The sequence below is a fragment of the Calliopsis andreniformis genome, chromosome 6 (genome assembly GCF_051401765.1).
Source record: "Calliopsis andreniformis isolate RMS-2024a chromosome 6, iyCalAndr_principal, whole genome shotgun sequence".
NCBI classification, from domain to species: Eukaryota; Metazoa; Arthropoda; class Insecta; order Hymenoptera; family Andrenidae; genus Calliopsis; species Calliopsis andreniformis.
The window spans coordinates 22,446,885-22,467,407 of NC_135067.1; the positions used below are offsets into that span (position 1 = coordinate 22,446,885).

At 43.4% G+C, this 20,523-nt stretch overlaps 2 protein-coding genes across 3 annotated transcripts in view; both read left to right on the plus strand.

Annotated features, from left to right (window-relative positions):
• Positions 1-159: 159 nt before the first annotated feature.
• LOC143180950 (uncharacterized) lies at positions 160-4,202 on the plus strand. 2 transcript variants are annotated; one of them, XM_076381012.1, is made up of 8 exons: positions 160-326; positions 447-551; positions 934-1,062; positions 1,130-1,316; positions 1,398-1,679; positions 1,743-2,459; positions 2,539-2,678; positions 2,763-4,202. In XM_076381012.1, the coding sequence occupies exons 2-8, from the start codon at positions 471-473 to the stop codon at positions 3,006-3,008; spliced, it is 1,782 nt and encodes a 593-aa protein (XP_076237127.1). In that variant the 5' UTR covers positions 160-326; positions 447-470; the 3' UTR covers positions 3,009-4,202. The 2 variants fall into 2 exon arrangements, with proteins under 2 accessions (XP_076237127.1, XP_076237126.1); XM_076381011.1 differs by having other exon boundaries at positions 160-551.
• A 916-nt stretch (positions 4,203-5,118) lies between these two features.
• The window catches only part of LOC143180248 (uncharacterized), a 57,983-nt gene continuing 42,578 nt past the window's right edge, over positions 5,119-20,523 (plus strand). Inside the window, exon 1 of the mRNA XM_076379842.1 lies at positions 5,119-5,199. The gene's annotated coding sequence lies outside the window, so the exon portion shown is untranslated. The remainder of the gene's footprint in view (positions 5,200-20,523) is intronic.

Here is a 20,523-nt window from a genome sequence, read left to right on the forward strand (position 1 = left end):
TTATGCCCCGAAATAATGATTCAGAAAGTGCGTAGGCATAACGGCACGATGCTGGCTGATGATCCACAGCGGACACAGCCCGAGACGAACGTGTGTCATCTGCGATGCTTGACATAGCTTGGCACGCGTGTCCAAGATGGTGGTGGTAATGGAGGCACGACGACGATAGTCGAACCTCGAACCTTTCTCTACTTGTCGTTCCTTGCTCTGCTGTTTCTCTCTTCGATTCTTCGCTGGCTCCTCGAAGGGTGTCGGTTCATGATGTGCGTTAGTGGTGGGATGCTGTTTTGTTGATGTGTACATCATTGGAGAGAGATCGCTAGACGGTCGGTATACTGTGAGATCGTTGCTGTGCCGTCCAAAAATAGATATAAATGAACGACGAGTGTGCCATCCTTGTTGTCGGTGGTTCCGCGCACTCAGTAACAATGCACGATTATTAAAAGGTTCGTGACCAACGCTGGATAGGAATGGAGGTGCTCAAAACCAGCCAGGAGATTGTGCACGAAGGGTGGCTCATTAAATCACCACCCACTAAACTTTGGCGAGCGGTTAGTATCAACGAGGAACCATAACAAATTCAGATTTTTATTAGCTCGTGAACTTCTCGTTGTTTACGTTTTTGAACGTTTGTCAAATCGTCCTTTCTACATGTATACCTTCAACGAACTTCTTCCAATTCTAACCTCGAATCTTGAGAATTGTTATGTTTGCATTTGATAAATATCATTCTTCTTTTTTGACCTTTGACCCTCGTCTGAGCCTAATATTAATATAAAAAATATAATGCAGCCGTATTTGATAAGAAATTGTAGATTTTGTCTATTTGAATACGTAGGAATATATTAACAGGCTTAGAAGTAATACGATATTGTGCAATGTAGCATGGGAACAGTGAAGATTAATGCTTCTACTGTGTTTGTTTAAATTTAGAGATGGAGAAAAAGGTGGTTTGCCCTCAGACACAGTGGAGAGTTACCTGGTCAATACTTTTTGGAGTATTATACAGACAGGCGGTGCAGAAAGCTGAAAGGTCATATTGATTTGGATCAGTGTGAACAGGTAGTTTTCATTTGACATATTTATTTTATAATTATTATGCCAGATATTTACCTATATCTTCTTACAGGTAGACGCAGGGCTAAGGTTTGAGAACCGAAAACAGAAATATCAGTATATGTTTAATGTGAAAACACCAAAAAGGACATATTATTTAGTGGCTGAAAGTGAAGCTGATATGAACAAATGGGTAGACGCAGTATGCCAAGTCTGCGGTTTAAAGGCATATACACAGGATGAAGAACAACAATGTCAAAGTATATATTGCTATTTTTTACAGAGTTACTGTAGAACCATATGTGTTGTCCCTTGTTCTAAATTGCACAATTTTTTCACAGTGTTCCAATTTGAAACTCAAGAATCCCCACCAATTTCTCCCACTAGTACTATATCTGGTCCATACATTCCTATCAGTGAGTGTATTTCTGGTCGTCGTTTGAACGATACTAGTTCTTTAAATTCGACACTTGGTCAAGGACCTGAACATTACGATGCGCCAAGGAGATTGGCTCCATCTCCTTCTAGGTCTCCCACAACAACCGATGCGGAAAGTGTTTTTACCGATGACGAATGGACTGCTCCCGTTCCCAGCGTTAACTGGGAAACGTTTCCTTCATCTGGCAAGTATTTACAGATATAAGTTGTTCCTATCGTGTGAAAACTAATGGAACTCTTCTTCGTAGGTGAGACTAAACAGCTGCAAAGTTCGAGTGAAGCAGAAATTGGTTCTTGGAGCGTTAGAAAACGATTTGGGAAGCTGAGGATTGTTGATTCTGCTGTACCGCCTTCTGTTGACAAGTTACCAGCGCCGCCTAGGCCACCAAAACCTCCACACATGTTACCTGAAAATCCTGGTCATAATTATTTAAACCTAGACGGTGCTACCGAAAGCTCAAAACCTACTACTCCGGCCACTCCTGCACCATCAACGCCCGCTACTGCAATTGTAACAGACGAGTCTTACGACTTTCCAAGATCTCACCAACCAGGACAAGGATTCGATACTCATCAGTTGGTCGATCAGTCGTCTAAACATTTTTATTCGAACGCCGCACCTAGCAATGTGGAGGAAACGCGAGTATTTCGTTATGACTTTCAAGAAGAGGAACCATCCAGTCCTCGTTCTGAAAGTTCAGTAACTGCTACGTACTCAAATTTGCCAAGTCCTCGAGATAACTCAACTTCTACACTGTCGACGATGGCGCCTCTACCGCCAGTTGTTTATCGAGAATTAAAACCAGGAAGGAAAACTAGTGACTCGACATCTATTATCAGCAACGAAGCTTCTCCAGGGCCAATAATGAGTGCTCTAGAAATGAGTTCTGCAGAGCACTCTCCTGCTGAACCTCCAAGTATCAATAGAAAGCTCAAACCACCTTTAAATAAATCGCCTGTAGAAGGTACATATAGTTGCATTTTTGACGTATAAAATATAATTTTGGAAAGAGAAAATTGAAATAATATTAAATTATGTTTCAGGACCGTTGCAACTAGCATCTCCACCTGGAAGAGGAAGAATTAGAGCAGCCCCTAGTCCAACGCCACCGACACACGTACACTCGAATCGACATCAGTCCACATCTGATGAAGATAATAACACGTTTGATGATAAAGAAGAGGTTTGTAACATCGTATCAATGCATTTCGTTAACAGCATATTAATACAACTTTATAACTGTATCTGTTTGAATATAATTTTTTAGATATACTATTATCAGGATCAAAATACGTTTATTCCTGCTTCAAATCGGCGTTTGGTTGTTTTGCAATATTTGGATCTTGATTTAGAAGCAACAGAAAGCTTTACGTCTTCAAGCTTACCGCAAACGCAGTCCCCACCAAATACGACAGTATATAAGACAGTGGACTTCCTTAAAACGGAAGCATTTAATCGTACTCGTCAGCGAGTTGAAGAAGAAAGGAAGCAATGTACGGACGAGCTTGCTTAGTGTGAGCTTTTATTTTCGCTCTTGTGGTACCAAATTCTGGAGTGCGATGAACAAAAGAGAAAGAAACGTAAACAATTCTAGGTAGGGAATAATATTGTTAATATTGTAATAAATAGCACTTTACAACATTACAAGACTGCGACACCTACCTACGCAGTACTTATCGGCTCTTTCAATGCTTTCTAAATTTTTAAATTTGTTATTAAACCGAAGATATGATACCGAATTTTCGTTAACAATGATATGTATATGACTAGTTGGGAACCGAAGAGATAGCAATATTCAATGCACCAAAAATGTAATGTTAAAGTTAAGAAAAAGTGGTGACGAAACGATAAAAAGGTCGCTTTTTTACGAGACTTTTATTTGGATTTGTTAAAGAATTTTTAATTAGGAAATTAAGTATTATATTTAGGTACGATCACTGTTTTTATATAGGTTTCATATATTACTAATATAGGACGGAGGCATTTTTTATGTCAATCTTGCAACGAATTAAATACGTATGGCATTGCTGAAATTTTTAGATATCCTAATTTTAAGTATTAAACAAATAGTATGTAATATATTTCCGACGTGCCTGAATTTATTGTTTTATTGCTGAGATGATCAGTTGTTTGTTATTGTGTATTGTGGATGGAAAGTGGAATGTCATATTTATGGATAAAAACTGCTTTACAATTATTTAAAAAAAAAATAGCATTGCAGAAATTTATTTTTGTTTACCTAATTTTTTGTTTAAATTTTCAATTAAATTTGTCGAATGAAGTGATTGTTAACATTTTACGCTATCTCGATTAACAATAAGTACTGTGATTCTTATATTCAATTTTTTCTTCACGTATTCGAAGGTTGTTTATTTTTTCACAAATAATTAAAATATATCAATTATAAGTTTTGACTATTCAATTATACTAAACGAAAGGTATAGACATATTTTTTAACAGTTATTACAAAATCGCATGCCATAGTTAGACGTGTATACATATATGCGCACTAAAAGTACAGGAAAATATATTTTATTTATGAAAGCGAATTTGTACACCAAAATATATACAATATAAATATGTATAAAATTTTATTTTTATAATAATTGCATTGTAATTTTCTTGTGAAGGTACTCACTTGCTGTGGTTTTAAAGCATCAATGATAAATTCACGGAGGATATTGTAAATATATTGATTCAAAACTGGTTCTAATTTTTTAAATCACACTCATGCATTAGCGTATACTAATCACAAACATTTACGATATTTGTGATTAATATCATCGACAAAACAACGCACAATACCCATTATTGACATATCTCAGGCAAAATGACGCAGGTCTTATTGTACTTTCGCTACATTTGAAGAAAGTTCTTTTAATTTAATCTACTTATAGCAAAAATATAAATTTCATCTTGTAGCCATCAAGATATGACATGTCGTTTTGCCTCAGACTCACAGATATAGTTTTCAAAATAAGTCCAGATTTTTCGACTGTTATCAGTTTTCACAAATTAATTATAATACCTATGTTAATTCAAGAGTACTAGGAATTTCTATGTTCTTAATTTTTTTCTTGCTTCGGAATTTACAGTGAGTTTAAAAACAGTAAAAACAGTACTAACTTCAGTCCGATACTGTTCTTCCACTCATCTTTTCAATTTATATTGTGAAATTTTTTTATGCTTGAAATATAAAAGCAAATGTGAAATAAAATAATGCCACAATGAAATGATATTCAAAAAGATAGTGATAAAATTGGTATCGTTGGTTGATACTACGCACTACTTTACCGACAGGCTGGAAGGGTTCTTAAGAAGGGTTCCCATAGGCGCTACCAGGTTATTGGCCTGCAACCCGCGTCCATGCGATTGGTGGTGGGGTCGACAGAAAACAGAGTCTCATTCGCTCGCCAACCGTCGAGCGTGTGTGGTTGTTTCTTTTCGTGTTCGCTATCGTACATTGTTTTCTTTTATCGTGAACCATACAATTGCATCGCATCGTGTGTTCGAGGTGCTTCTCCCTTTTCTTGTGTTGAACCTGTGAAATATCCAATTTTTGTGTTTTACCCTTTGACTGTTCTACCGAAAAGTGTGATCGTCCCTGTGCAATTAACCTGTTTTGCATCGGAACTCGAGCCTAAACCGACGACCTGGAAAACATCGGAAATAGTCGCGGCTGTGTTTCGAACTTCGCTTTCAAGGTAAGTCTCTAGAAATTCAATATATGAATAACGGTACATTGAAATTTCGGTTCCACGTGAGGTGGATCGATCTGCTGCCACTTGTTGGTCGCTTCAGAGATCTGCCTCGCCAACGATGCTTAGATTTTAGCGTTCATGGAACATTCCTACGTTCTTCCCTCAACTCACGCGATTTGACATTCAATTTCATTGTCGAGAAGCCTCGCTCGGAACATTTGGTTTGTCAAAATGCATCTTATTGCGCAGGATGACTGAGAGAGTTGAAAACATCGTAAATATTTTCTCGCGACGTCGTTTACGTGAAATTACGATCCCACGTTTCTCAAGAGAGTAGTTTAACCGAAAGTCGAGCACAGGCGATCGCGAAGCCTGCAGGTTTCTCGGCCACTTGTGGATTTTCCAACCAGCGGACCGAATCGATGCGGTTGTTGCGTCTTCGTCCCTGGCCCTTCTTGTTGCAGCGTGACATTCGTTAGAAATGTTCGAATGAGTATCTATCACCTCTCACTTCTCTCGTTCTCAAATACTTCGAATTTAACATGCACATATTTGAGGGTTAGATTTATTAAGGGAATTTTTACAACGCAATAAATGTTGCATAAAAACGCTGTGTGTCACGCTGTGCTGCCATTTTATGGTCCCGGGCAGGACGAGGGTTATTGTTTATCCACAGATTCTCAGCTAAAAATCTACAGTCAAATTGTTAGGAACGTTGTAATGTTTCGTTCGTATACCGTGTTTACAGTTTCCCTTGAGCGTGCAATGCTAGCTCGTTATGCATCCACATTGTGTTGCGTTGCGTTATTGGCGGTTATTGCGAAGCGCGCCAGGGCAAGTGAGAAATTCTCATGCACAATAACGATCATTATCGGTAACGTTGTTCGGTGAGCGATGCGTAATACGACGCGCGCATTCTTCCTCGGGTTTTCGTAATATCCGCCATTTTGGAAAAATGTTGTCTCAGTTTTCCAGGAGTTATGAAATTCAAATATTGGAACTTGCAACGAAAATGTTGTTTTTTTTTTGTTAAATTATACAGTTTTTAAGGGGACAAATATTTTACGATTATTTTTAATTTGTGGTCTTGTGAAGGTATTTTCGGTATAATATCCGAGGTCTGCTTATAACATTAGCTTATACAATCGAATTTCTTTCCTTTGAAGCTGGTCAGAAACCGATACTCGGTCTTCAAATGAATTTTCCTGAGAGGCAAGATCAAAGATCCGTTCTTAGTTGTCAGTAAGGGTGCAAGAAGCATTCTTTGATCTCCATCGATCGAAACAGGAACGCTGTGAAGAGAAATCCCTAAAAATAACTTCTCTATCGAATCCCATCAGTAGTTTGATAACCAAGATCCATTCGAATGAAAAAGCGACTTTTTCGATATTGCTCTCCTTCTGGCAGCCCTGTGATTCGTTACCGCTGCGCATAGGTTAGTCTTGAATCCTTTTGTTAGGGGAATACGAAGTTCAATGCTCTCTGTATCTCCACTAACAATAAGAGAGAATAAGCTGGCTGACATGTTATTGCGGTTTTCCACAAAAGTATCCGGCTCTCTGTAATAAAGAACCTGAAAGACCGTACTTTATGAGCTCTTCATTCATTCGAAGTTCGCCTCGGAGATAAAGCAAGACAAAGACTTCGAAATCAAATATTGGTCTTTGACAATTGTTCGTGCAGTTAAAATAAACCGCGTGCAGGGAGCACTCGACGAAAATGCATTGAAAGCAGCATGCACTTTGAGGAAGGTTTTCCTTCAGAAAACAGCGCATCCAGAATAGTTCGTAAACAGTCGGTTCAATTTTCCTCGCGTATTTCTTCGTTCCTTCAAGTCTTCCCCTAGAAGGGATTTCTGTTTGTTCCATACACGAGTCTCGTTTCTCGAGATCCCTGGGATTTTCTTTGCTTTTCCACCGCATACCGTCCCTTTGTGGCACATTTCCCTGGGACCGGTTTACACGCGTCTCGCAGGTACATCGTCCCGTAGAAACCACCACCCACGCTAGATCCACGATTCATCCCTGGCCTTCGTTCGCGATCGTTCTAAGAAACAGTTTCCCCTTTTCTATGCACCGAAAATATTCGCTTTGTGGCGGGCCACGTTCCCTTTCCGTCAAATTAACGCGATTCTTCGGTGACGTAGGACTAGACGCACGTGCTCGCTGAAAAATAACGCGTAGCCAACGATGCAGGTCGTCGAGCAGACTCAAGGATAATTAACGGGTGCAATTAAGCGTCGTTACTGGCGTCGTTACTGGCGTCGTTACTGGCGTCGTTACTGGCGTCGTCGACGCGTCATTGCTTCGAATGTTCTGCGCGATCGTTTCGTAATTCGTGATATACACGCGTACCGTGCGATTTCTTTTCACGCTTTTTATGTATATGTATTAAGTCTTGTACATTATTTGCCAGATGGGGATACTCTTGCACTAAATTCATGCGAGTTCAGAGTTCATAACTTAAAATCGCCCGTTCTTTGATCTCACAAGGCGAAAGTCTCGCGGCGCCACAGTGGATTCCAGCTGTGAGAGAATAGTGCGCCGCGAGAACGATCTTCCAACACATCTTCGTTCCCTTTAATTGCGTTCTTGCGCTTCTTTCGCCCCAAAGAGGCTCCTTCCCATAAATAAATTGCAGCGAATCGAACTTCTGTCGAGTTTGCACGGTTGAACATAAATCGGGTTCCCATGTTGCTCGGCGTGTTGCGTTCGAACAATGAGTTGCACAATTGTTCGCGTCGTAACACGTTAACACCTCGTGTTCTCCTAATTTTTTCTCCGGTTTTCCGCGGCGGTCGTGTCCACGCTGATACGTTGTATGTTTTCATGGTTCTGGCCAGCACAGCAACAGGCAGGATACACGCTGGCAAAGTTCGGACCGCACTCGTGCTCGTGGAACTGTGATTCCAAGTCATGGCACCACGGCAATTGCAGAAACTTTTGTTCAATTCGTAGTAGTTTCGGGACGAACAGAAAACGCTGCATTGTTTTTTATTGCATCCTTTGTTCGATTCAATTGTACCGTTATATCCATTGTTTGTAAACGTGTAAATGCAGTATGCGAGAATTCAAGGAAGATAAAGAACAGAGTGGGAAATGGGAATACTAAATTATCTATGCACGTATAATAGAACCTCGATCCTACGAAATTCAAATTTAAGGCATCCTTTTGGTAACTGGTTTGACTATGAGTATTTAAAGTATTAAAGTATTGAATGGTTGAAAATTTGAAATTGCTTTCATGACAGGACGTTTTGCGTAACTAAATAGAAACCGTATTTTCGGTTATTTCTCCCTTCTTCCGGCAGGCGTGTCCTGACATTACGCGCTGAACACGCGTTGTGCGTTGTGTGGTTCATTGCGTTAGACAGGAAACTGAGAGAGAAGAGTTATGCCGTGTCGACCTGGTTTAGGCGCGCCCTATAGGCGCCTCGTATCACCGCGGAAGGAGAGGGAAAGAATTGCCTTCTGAAATGTCAGGGACTGAAGCACGGAGAACGGATACGTCGCCATAATACGATCGTTCGAATCGAGGGTCCATTCGCGCACAGTTTATTGCTTCTTCTGTTCACTCATTTTACAGGATGATCCAAAAGTTACTTTCGCTTTTCTTTTCACTATAAATTTTGATCTATTTGCTCTTTCCACATAGACATCTGTAAAAGAAGCAGAATTGTTAAATACTCTTTTGCTATAATGCATTCTTCACCTTGTTAAAGTCGACTAATAGTGGCAGTAACAAGGTAATGAAGTTATTAACTTCTAATTTCATAATACATCTATATTGTAAGTAAATTACAAGTCACAGTAATTGGAGTGAGTACACGTTGCAAAGTTCGTAACACACGCTGTTATTAGACCGAATGAATTCACCAGTGATCGCTTTCAGGTATTAGTGAGACTAGTTCGATGCGGCAATTTCTTAGGTTTAAAATTGCTATCGCCCTACGAATCCATATCGGTCCACGTCACAATTCAAATATTTACTGACACGCGTACACCTTTGCGTGTTTCCACCGTGTGCCGATCGATATGATCGAGATCACGATTAAAAGGATACTCCTTGACTTTGAAAATATGATGATGGATTATTCTAGCGGGGTATGCAATGCATGGTCGCTGTAGGTGATTGGAACTATTGAGTCCGTTATCACCGGGCCACTCATGCATTAACCAATGTTCGAAGCGTAGCTAGAAATTCGTCGCGATCGTTACGAAATCATGCGATCAAAGGCGGAAAATGCTCGTTCCACGCAGTAAAGAACAGGTGATCCTTGTTTTGCTGCAGGCTGAGAGGAAAATAGCTGATGAAAATAGCATGATCCGCTCGATCATGCTTTGATCTGGCGGATTCGAGGATGCCTCGTCGTATCCACACGTGCATAACCGGCGTGCGGCGACGTTCGTCTCCGCGAGGCGAGTTTTCTGCGATCGAAACTGGTTCGCGGATAAGGTCTTTAACCTTCCTAGCTGCCGCGTCGTTCGTAGTCAGTACAGTCAGTCTAGGAATAGCGCAAAAAGAAGGCGAGCCCTGGTAACGAAGTTGTTCCTAGAGAAAAGCCGCGCTTTTGCCCGCGTTTGTCGCTGTCGCCGACTTTGGACTTCGCCACTGATCGCGAACTAGATCAGCGACGAGACGTCTCTTAAACTCTTAACCCATATTATATCAACGAGGAATCATCTTGATTGACTGCCAAAAATGTAAACAATTTTAAAAAATGATCGTTGGAAATTGGCAGTTAAAAAATTGAGATTTTGACCGTTAAAAATTTGAAATTTTGACCGTTAAAAGTTTGAAATTTTGACCGTTAAAAGTTTGAAATTTTGACCGTTATAAATTTGAAAAAATGACCGTTACATATTTAAAAACTTGGCCGTTAGAAATTTGAAAATTTGAAAGTAAACAATGTGTATGGTCCATAGAGTGAAAAACTCGGCAATGGAATAATGCAAAGGGAAAGATCGGAGGTAGAGCGAGGAACAAATATTAGCGTTCCAACACTTTTAGCAACGGACTGTCAGTACGACGGAAGCGTGGCACGAAGTGTTGCACCTTGCATCCATAAATTGAGCGTTCTGTGGCGCACGAGGAAGCGCCAGGACTCACGTGTGCTCGATTCGAAAGGAGCCAGCCACGAGCGGCAACGAGCGTGTCGTAATATTTACTACGTCGCGTCGAGTGCGATTTCACCAAGAACGCGAGCAGCGAGCGCTACGAGCGCTGGACCAGAGCTCTTCCGTCAGTGAAATCCGCGGGGCCGATCCCTCGAAACCTAGCTCTGCCATTTCCGGCGCGGCCGAGTATCCTTCGTTTCGAAACTTTCTCCGATTGCGGCAGACAGAACTCTGCTCGGCGAGCTGTGCAATCGAGGAGCCACCCGAGGAGCCACACGAGGAATCGCTCTGTGGCAGAAGACGACTTTCAGATTAGCACCCGCATAGACTGCTAGATAAAGTGTGCTTTGCGATTGCTAGAGTGAGGAAGGTGGAGAGGCAGTGGACTGCTATCAGGTACCCAAAACTTTCCTTCTCCTCTTGACTTGGGTTATTAATGTGCTCTGCGCTACCAGCGTATCTCGTACACACACAGGGAGTTTCGACAAAGTTTAGTTTAGCTGAATTACTTTTCTAAATTGTATAACAGAGGGAATGTTAGATACTATCGTTGAAAGGATCGTGTTTGACGAGAAGATACTCAAAATCGTTACGTTTAACTAGACCATTTGAACGCACTTGCGGGCGACCATGTCTCCGTGACGAGCCAAGCCGATCGGCCTAAATGATAATGCACCGGGTGTTCCTTTTTTCTATCAACCTCTCACGGTTCGTCGATCTATCATTGCAACGCAAATGCATGCTGAATAAGATCGTTGATATGTGTTCGAAGTGATTTATTGTCGTATGCGTGCTCCAGTTTGCTGGTGGCGAAAATGCTGCAGATGATTGAAAACAACCAGATGCTAATAGTTAAGTCCGCTTAAACAAGCAAAATCGAATAATTAGCAGAACAGAGTGTTTTAATTTCATTTACTGAAACTAATGTCGTAAAAAATTGAATTTTTTATGAGCCGATTAGGAATTCGAAATTAGTTTTGCTCAATTTAGTGTAAAACTAAGAGATATCAAATCCAAAAGAGACATTCACGCTTCACTTGTTTCCAGGAATTATAAATTTGTCCATTTTATTTGAAAATTGGTCTGAATGTAGCCACTACGACAACAAACATTTCTGTCGTAGTTCTGCAACTCAGTCGAAATTCTTATTGATTCATCTTGCTTCGAATTCCTAGTTTTCCAATAATTCGCGACACGGAGAGAGATCCTCGTGTCGCGATCGTCTCGATCGTACGAGCCCAGTCACGGCCTTGTGTGTATTTCATTAGGCTAATTAGGGGCTCTCGTTACTGGCTCGTCCGTAATTACGGCCGCGGAAACGCTTGGCGGAATCCGTGCGAGCCAGAAAATGCACATACTACGCGCCTCTGATCTCGCCACTGTTCGCCGTTCCAGTTTTTCTTTTTCAACGCGTTTCTTTCGCGCGCTGTATCTCGAACCTTCGTTAGCGCGGAGATAAAGCGGAATGGAAGAGCAGCTTCGAAAATAAAACGGAGAAGAGCCCATCCCCTGAGGTGGTGTGTACTTCCTCAAGGACGCGCCACTGTCGGAATCGTTTAATTACAATAGTATCGATTATCGACCGTCAGGGCCGAGTTTTTGCACGCGACACGTTCAGATGATGCGGTTCGCAGGTGTAAACAGTGGGCAGGTGCGAAATGGATGGTGTGTAACCCCGATTCCTCTCTTCTGATAGCTCTGCCGTTTTCACTCGAGATTTCCCTCTCACGAGCAAATAGATCGAACAGATAAGACAGATAGAGCTGGTCGCGTTCCTTGAAACTTGAGCTGCGCTGCCGCTAAACAAGCTTTCTTCGTATGACCTAAAACTTTTTCAATGATTCTCTGTTTCGAGGCTTCCAGTTGATTCGACTATTATTGGAAATCAGAAGTTCTTGATACTTTTAGAACGCCTTGAAACTCTGGGATATCTTGATAAAGAACCTTGAAGATTTTGCGCAGCTCGTGCGCTCTGGAGTTACTTTGAACCTTGACGCACTGTGGACTTGCTTTTGTCAATATTATTTAACTCCTGTTTTTTATAGGAGGGGTTTAAGTTACCAAAGTTCACATTACACATTTACTATATTATTTATTAGAGCAGAAGATAATGCGTGAGCAGTCATCACGGTTTCGTTAGTCATTAAATAAAGTTTGTGTTTGTAAACAAATCCGCGTACGCACAAGTAAATGAGCTGGAATTACAGCGTGACATCCCTCCAGACGATCGGGAGTTTCAACAGCTTCTAGTTTCGAATAACATAACAAGAACTCAATACTTACGTCATGTTCTCGAAGCGATTCCATCTGTCAAAGCCCATCGTCAGCTGCTGCTAATCCTCACGATTAATGCCACGTTTGAGGCACTTAATTAAGCTCCTAAATCACGTAAAATTCTCGGTGGAGTACTGATGAAATGGGTGGATTATTTGATTTCGTTCCGATACGATCTTGTTGATGTTTAGAAAGCGATTCGCGGATTCCCCTATATTTTCTCCATGATCACGGGCCCTCCCTTTCGACGAATATCCGAACTCGTTTTTCAGTCTACGGAAACGCTTCAGTTTCTATTTAAACATCACTCGAGCCGTTGCTCCAGGGGCTACATTTTCTATTGACCAACGAACGTCCATTAACGAGAACTCTTTCGGATCGCTTGTTGATCGAGTATGTAAATTCGAGCAAACCAAGAGCTCCGAGTAAGCAATCGTGGTTTTCTTCATTAAGATTCCATCTGGTGAATGTTCAAATTATCGAATCGGGGCATATCAAATTGCCGTTTATAAGGGAGAATATTTTATGTTGAATTTTACTTCATGAATGGTCATCCTCTTCAATGTCCTAATTAATAATAACAACGATTCTTTAATACATGACCAATCATACATTATAGAGACATAAAATCCTTTTTTCCTTTTCTTCATACGTAGACATAGTTCCCAGTGATTAAATCATGTGTTCCAATTGGAGTAAAAAGCAGATGATTTCTAACGAGAGAACAAAGTAGGATACTACTTGTTATCGTTAGTTTCCGAGGCGAAATCCTAAGATTAGGAATCGCTTCGTCCGATAAAATCGCGTTCTATCACGTAGAATTGGCGTAGCGCATGCACACGCGTAGAATACGCATCGGCTGGGATCGCGGACACGAATGCAATGTGCACTGGCCCGCTCTGCCACGCTCTGCTTGTCCTTGCAAACGCGACTCATTACGATGCATTTCTCTCTCTCCCCTTATCCTTCCCCTTGCACTCTTTCTTCCTCCATCCATCTGTTCCCCGCGTCGTTTTACTTTTTCCTCCTCCCCCCTCCTCCCCCCCCTCCCCCCTCCTCCCCCCTCCTCAGCTGCAGCGGGTCGTCCTCTTCCAGATCGCGAGCACGATTAAAATAACTCGTGTCGTCGACTGGTAATCTTATTGTACCGGTTTTTCTTCGCTCCCGCCGAGAGGGGGTCCGACGTTAGTTCCCGCAAATTATTGGCGAATGACGAATATACATTTGCATAAACAGGTTCTCCTCTTGCTCCTAGATGAGCGAGTGCAGAGCACACTGAAGCTCGCGGCTGCTGCGTCTACGGGCCGTTTCACAATGCGGTTTCGACGAGCCGTAATACCCAGTAACCGATACATTCGGGGAGAGAGCGAGTTCCTTGTATCAGGCTGCTTTGGGCGCGCAGGTATCGTTGATCGAACGGGGTGAACCGAGATTCCAACAAGCTCTACGGTTTCAGTGTCTGTTACTACGGTGGCGTGCTGACTTTTTCAACGGACTTGGCTGTGTTTTATTTTAGAGCGATAGGAGCATTTTCGTCCAAACAATAATTCTCTATCTGTAGAGTGTTAATGAAAAAGTAGGTCGTTTTCATGGAACCAGTTGCATGGGAAATTTATTTACATAGAAAATGTGTACGAATTCTAGCTTTTTATATTAACGCACAGAAAATCTGAAATCCTAGGTTCCAGATTGTTTTGGCAAATATTATTAAAGTTGACGTGCACTCTGTTCCCACTACCTTCTTCAATATCGCTGTAATTAGAACTAGAAGGGGCAAAAAATGCCCCTTACGCTTAGACACTCGCATTACAAATTTCAGCACACCCTCGAAATTCTCCCCCTTGTCTCGTTTCCGACGTAAAAGATCTTCTCGAGTCCTCGTAAAGGGACGCAGGAGTGCAGGCGGATCCACTTGAAACGCAAATATGCACGAGGCGTTGAGGATTCGCGTAATGTGAAACCGCCCACATCCTTTCAACGCCGCGCTACCGGTTCTCACGTGTGCCGAGAGAAAGGGCTGGAGAGGGTTGTTCCGTGGCGCATAACTACGCCAGAACCACCTTCCTCGTGGTAGGTCGTAACGGTTGCCCGCTTCCGTCTTCGATAACCCAATTCAATTCGTTCGAGGATAGAAACGTCGATGGAACACTTAGCAATTCGGATTTCGCGCGTCACGGTGCACGATATTCGCGTCCCAGCTTGACGACGATAGCCGTGGACGCGAAATGGAGCACACCGGTCTCGTCGATCACGATTCGCGGTTTCGAGGCTCACCGCAAATTCGATCTCGGCCTGATATCGTTTTTCACGAACACGCGACAAAACGAGGAGAAGACCGCGACCGTTGCGAAAGAGCCTCTGGATTATTTTGAGCCGGCGAGTCGACATCCTGTGCAGGATATTCGAGAAAAACTAGCCGATTTTTAGCTCCCAGGGTTCTTGCGTCGACCAATCTACTTTGATTTGCTGATATTTTTACTCTTTGATTTAGGGTCGAATGTATCGTTGATTAAACTATGCTTTTCATTGGACACGAGTATTCAAAGAAACTGCGAAGTTCAACAGAAAAAGAAAAGAACAGCGGTAATGTTTTATGTCTACTAGGTGCCTCGTTCCTGGCAATTCATTAGACTCGAACTTCTTTTTTGTGGCGATCTTGCCAACTTCTGTCTCTTCCGGCATATTTTGTCTTCGTCGGAGACCAAGTTGCAGCGTTGTTTCTCTTTCTCGGAATTTGTCGAACAACTTTGTCGGATTTCCCCCGAGGACCAGCGCGCTCTTCGTGAACTAGAAGCACGTTGTCTTCCTAATACAGTCAAACGATACTTCGTCGATGTTTCTTTTTTCACTCATCCAGGGCCACGTTTTCCTTCCATCTCTCTTACTCCTCCGCCGCGCCGTCTGTCCCTTATAAATTCTGACGCGTGCACGATCGTTAAACTGTAAGAAGAAACGGGTTTTGTTGGCCCGTAGGAGGAAGCCTGCTAGAGGCTTCCATTACCGTTGTAAGACTACGGCTCAGGGCCGTATTACGCAAGAGATGGTCCGACGAACCCGACCAAAATCGTATCCCCCCTCAATTGGGGCTCCGTCTGACCCTTCCTATCTGCTCGAGCATGTTCCTCCAGATTAACGCGAAGAATTGATCAGGTTTCACGCAAATATAATCCATTTAAGATTAAATAAGCAAAATTAAAGCACTGATTTTAGGGCAGAAGCTTGATGTTTGAGCTGCTGTAATTTTTCAGAAAAATCGCATAGCGGTGAGCTAGGGCTCTTTTTAAAGAGCAAAGCGTGTTCCTAGCATTACAATAATTCAAGGTACGTCGTGATGAGATTACACCAAATCATCTTCGAGAAAAATCAACAGAGGAATAAAAAAGTAGAGGCTTTGTCCTTCAAAACGAGCCCAGGCTCACTGCTGGACGATTTTTTCCCACAAAGTTACAGCAGTTCAAAGATGGACAATTTTTTGACCCACAATTAATGATCCTACAATCTTTCTGAGAAGTGTGCATTACTTTCCATGATAAGCTTATTCCATTTTCTAAATCCACCGTTTCTAACTTTCTTCCCACGTCGTCTGCGATCCACCCACCTAAGGCGGTGAGATTCGCGGGCTCCTGAAGCAAGGCGTCGGTGAAAGTGCATCAAAGTTCGCAACAATGCATCGGGCACAGTAATCGAGCCGTTAGACGCAGCTGAGGAGGTAACAGCACCGTCTATACCCCGTCGGGCGGTATTAATCGCGCGAGGATGCGAGGCGTCGTGACGTAACTGGGCCACAATGAGCGATACCATTCGTCGGGACAATGAGCGGAAGAGGCGCGATGCGGCTGGCAGAAGCGCGGTGCAACGAGGGTCGAACAATCGCGTTTAAGGGAAAAGAAGATAGCCTGGGCGAAAAGAGCGGACCGGCGAAAGCGAAGGAAGCAGAAACGAGGAACGACTGTGTATATCATCCCGCGCGTTTCCCGCGCGTTTCTCTCGCGTTATGTATCTGCGTATGCTGCACGCCCACATTCCATCCTGTCTGCGTGGATGGATCCGCTCCCCGTGGCCCCTCGTCGCGACTAATGTTTGCCGAGTACTCGGCGCGTGCTTTTTCGTGGCCACGTGTGCAAAGGCTCGCCCTTAGGGAGGATAAAAGAGCCGCAGGAACAATGGGAGAAAGAACTTAAACGCATCGCGCTGGGTAAACGCGGATGCTCGCTCTTTGACCCGTGTCGCTGCAGACACAGATTCTGAACAGGTTCATGCTTTATTCGTGACTGGCTTCTTGCCATAAAATGCTGGAATAGGAGGAACGAGAAGCCTCGATATAATTGTGGGGATCGATGAGGTAATTAGAATGAGACGATGAAGTACTTGAGAATATGGTGAGTTTGTTTAGAGGAGGAAGTATTGGTGGTTTCGTAATTACCATGATTAGTAGGGTATCTGTGCATCTTCTACTTATACTTGCGAAACTTGCAGCAACCGGAACAGAAACTCTTGTGAGTTTTTCCACGGGCTCGTGAAAAGCTCGTGGCAATTTAATGAACGTACCGCTTTGAATTATTGGTTAGAAGTCACGGCGGTTCACAGAAGCGTTCGCGCACTATCGACTCACGTGTAACTGGAAAGGACGACGACCTCGAAACATCGACTTCAGGAACGATCGATAGTTGTCTCGGTGTCTACTGCCTTTCGAGCACCTGTGTCCACGTATTTCCGGTATGGGAGCTGAAATCACTGTAGGCTCTGCCCCTCAAGCTTTTCTTATCAATACCCGCACGTTTCACTGCTCCCTCGAAACCAGCGAATCTCTGTCTATCATCTTCTTCCTCTTCTGGCCGTCGTTTTAACTTTGAATCATCAAGTACGACGTCTTTATAACCTGAGCCATCTACTTAATTAGTATCGCCGCTTCACCTTTCTGGCGTCGAAACGCGCTAATTAAAACTGCTCTGGAAATTGAGCCCGGTTGATTTTGCTCGAATGAGCGTATTGGAGCTTTCAAAGGCGGTTCAGTGCGAAGAAGTGGGTTAAAATGAGCCATCGAAGGAACTTGGTGAAATACGTGACCCGGCGAACAGCCACGAATCAGTTGAAGGCAATCTGGAACAAGAATGGCTCGAGTACAGAGGAAGTTGTCTTATTGTTAACAGTCTAGCTCGTTGAACTCCAGCAGCGTGAAAAATTGTTACAAGCTTGAAGCGAAGTGCTCTCCTGCCTCGTTCATCTCGCGAAATATAAGAGAATAAGCTCTCCTTTGAGAATTTGGAACTTCGTTCCTAACCTGAGTCTATTACCGTGAAGCAGAAATTCGGAGAACATTGATTTTCGTATTTTCTCTTCAATCGACTAAAGGAAATAGACTAAGGAGAACAGAGAATAAGGACTGATTGAGACAAGACAAATCTATTACCCTACTCAACCCTTAAAAACCAAAAAATGGCATTCAGAAGCCACGATATCGCGCAAATAGCGACAAGGACATTGTGAACAGAGTCACCTGGAATGTCGTCCTTCAGGATACTCTAGGAGGCGACGTTGGTTCGCAGTTGTAGCGCAGGAACATCCTTTAGACTTGAAGATAGTTACCGCAAGTCGTAGATTAATGACTTCCTGATGGTATTTACACTAGTGTGTGGTTTGGCGCGCGCACGTGCGGTCGAGCTGACGTGCGAGAATCAGGAACGATCGGAATTTCGAGTGAGAGTGCATCGCGCGCTATAGAGAAAGGTATTTGATATAGAAGTGACTTTTAGCAATTTTATGCGCGAGTCAGCTCCGATCGTTGCCCTTCTGGATTCTTTATCGGAGAACGTCACAGGGACGTCGAGCGATATCCTTGACGTTAGTGAGGGGAATGACAGCTATTAAACGCAGAAACATCGAGGATCTTCGCTATCGAAGCTCATTGTCGTTGAAGTCATTGTTTCCTGCATTCCTCCGTTCGTATTCATCGCGACGGTGGTGCTATAGTCGTCCGATTGACAATATGCCATCGCTTATCGCTGCTCCAGGAGCGAGGGTGACGAATCAATGAAATCTCGACGAGCTGTGGTGTGCACTAGGGACAGTAGCTTTGAGCAACGATTGATTCTCCAGATTACTATTTGCCTTTGGGGGATAGGTGAAACATCCCTCCAGAGAATAAGCTTTGCTGCTTGTTAGACATTTATGGTACCCTGTCAAGATGCAAACATAGATTATGGGGATAGCAATTTCGGTAGCATCGTGTAAGATGCATTCGATAGGATGAGTTCGAAACCTGTGGGATTTCCATTAATGATATACCAGGAGGATACACCGATACTGTAACAGTGTAATCTACAGACTCGTCGAATATTAACAGTGGGTAGAGTACATTATGCCACAAATATCTCAGCGTTGTTTTATCTTCCACGGATAAGCTTTTCCAATCTCAGCGTGTACGTTTTCCGAAACCGGTTAAATCTGTTGTCCAGCGAGGGGGAGTAAGATGAACGAGCACTCTTGTCAAGGTAATCGCTGCCAGCTGAAGCTGTATCGGGTGCAAGATAAACAGGCCACGTAAACGCGGATACGAGCTCGGGTTACGAGAATGCGAGATCGCTTTGGTGCAAAGGTTGCCGTTTTGCACGGGGAACCGTAACGATCTGCGCAGGGTGGATACGTCGAGAGAAGGACGATAGGCGAAAGCCGTATTATCCAATCGTCGGTAGTGGTCGTGGATGGCGTTTACGGTGACCCTAAGTCGTGACCGATCCTTTGGTGGGAATCCGCCCTGAGATCGACTCTCATACGCCTCTCGAGGAGTTTCCACATCTTTCTCTCTCGGTCCATGCTCCCTTCACCTCGCTCCTCCTCGCTTGGCTCTTCTCGCCTCGATCCGTGTCGGCTCTCCCTTTCTCTCCACTCGATATTCCATCTCGAACCCGCTCCTCCCGTTGTCTCCGTTTCTCGCAATCGTTGCAGCTCGCTAATGGCTCATCGGTGCGCGAACAGACGATCCTTCTCGCGATCGAGGCCGCGCTGCAGTCGCGTGCAGCACGGAATCGGCTGCATTCGAAACGCTCCACGCTCGCGACGCTCGCCCGAGGATGCCAATTTGGGAGATAAACTGTGAAAGCGTACGATTTATTGGATGGGCGTGGTGTTTTCCATTATCGAGGGACATCTGCGCCGTCAACGAGGATAAAACTGTTGCGCCGTGTCCCGTTAACCCTTTAACTGGCGAACTCGAGTTAACTCGAGATTGGAAAATTTATATGGGTCAGCTGGGACAGACTTGTCAAGTCAGATGAATTCATTTATTATGAAAACTGATTAAGAAAGAGGAAATGGCGTGTAAAGAGCACAATGGTCGTATGGGAAGTCTCTCGATAATTAGCATTGGGGTATTGAGGAAGGTGAAGTCGTTGGCCGAGGTGCCAGCTGAAAACCAGCAATTGGGGGAAAATTCGGTACGAAAATCGGTTAGTGCACCTGCTCTCTGCTCCATAAAAGCACGAGAACGGGTTACCGAGAAACGGCGAACCGGTCCTGCTGACCGAACCTCGACGAGCCCTCTCCGCCCGCTGGAACCGTTACGTAGCTATGACCATCCAGAAAACCGGTAGGAGGGTAATCGACGATTGGTGTATGTATATCGGCCTCGTATGCCTGCCACGCCAGTAAAATCGTGCCGATGCCACCCACGAGACATTTGAATAAATAATCGACAGATACGAAGGACGGGGTACTCTGGCACCGTCAGCGTCACAGCATAGTGGTCTAGATATTAACGTAGCCATAATTTACAAAAAACGTATTCTTACACTCGTACATATAGAAAAGAGATACAAGTTTCTAATAAAATCATTACTGCAAAGTAAGTAGTACTAGAATGTAAATCATTGTTGAAATTACTCTGACCCGAATATGGGTCATAAACGTATTAATGCTAGTATTCAGAAATGATTTCACA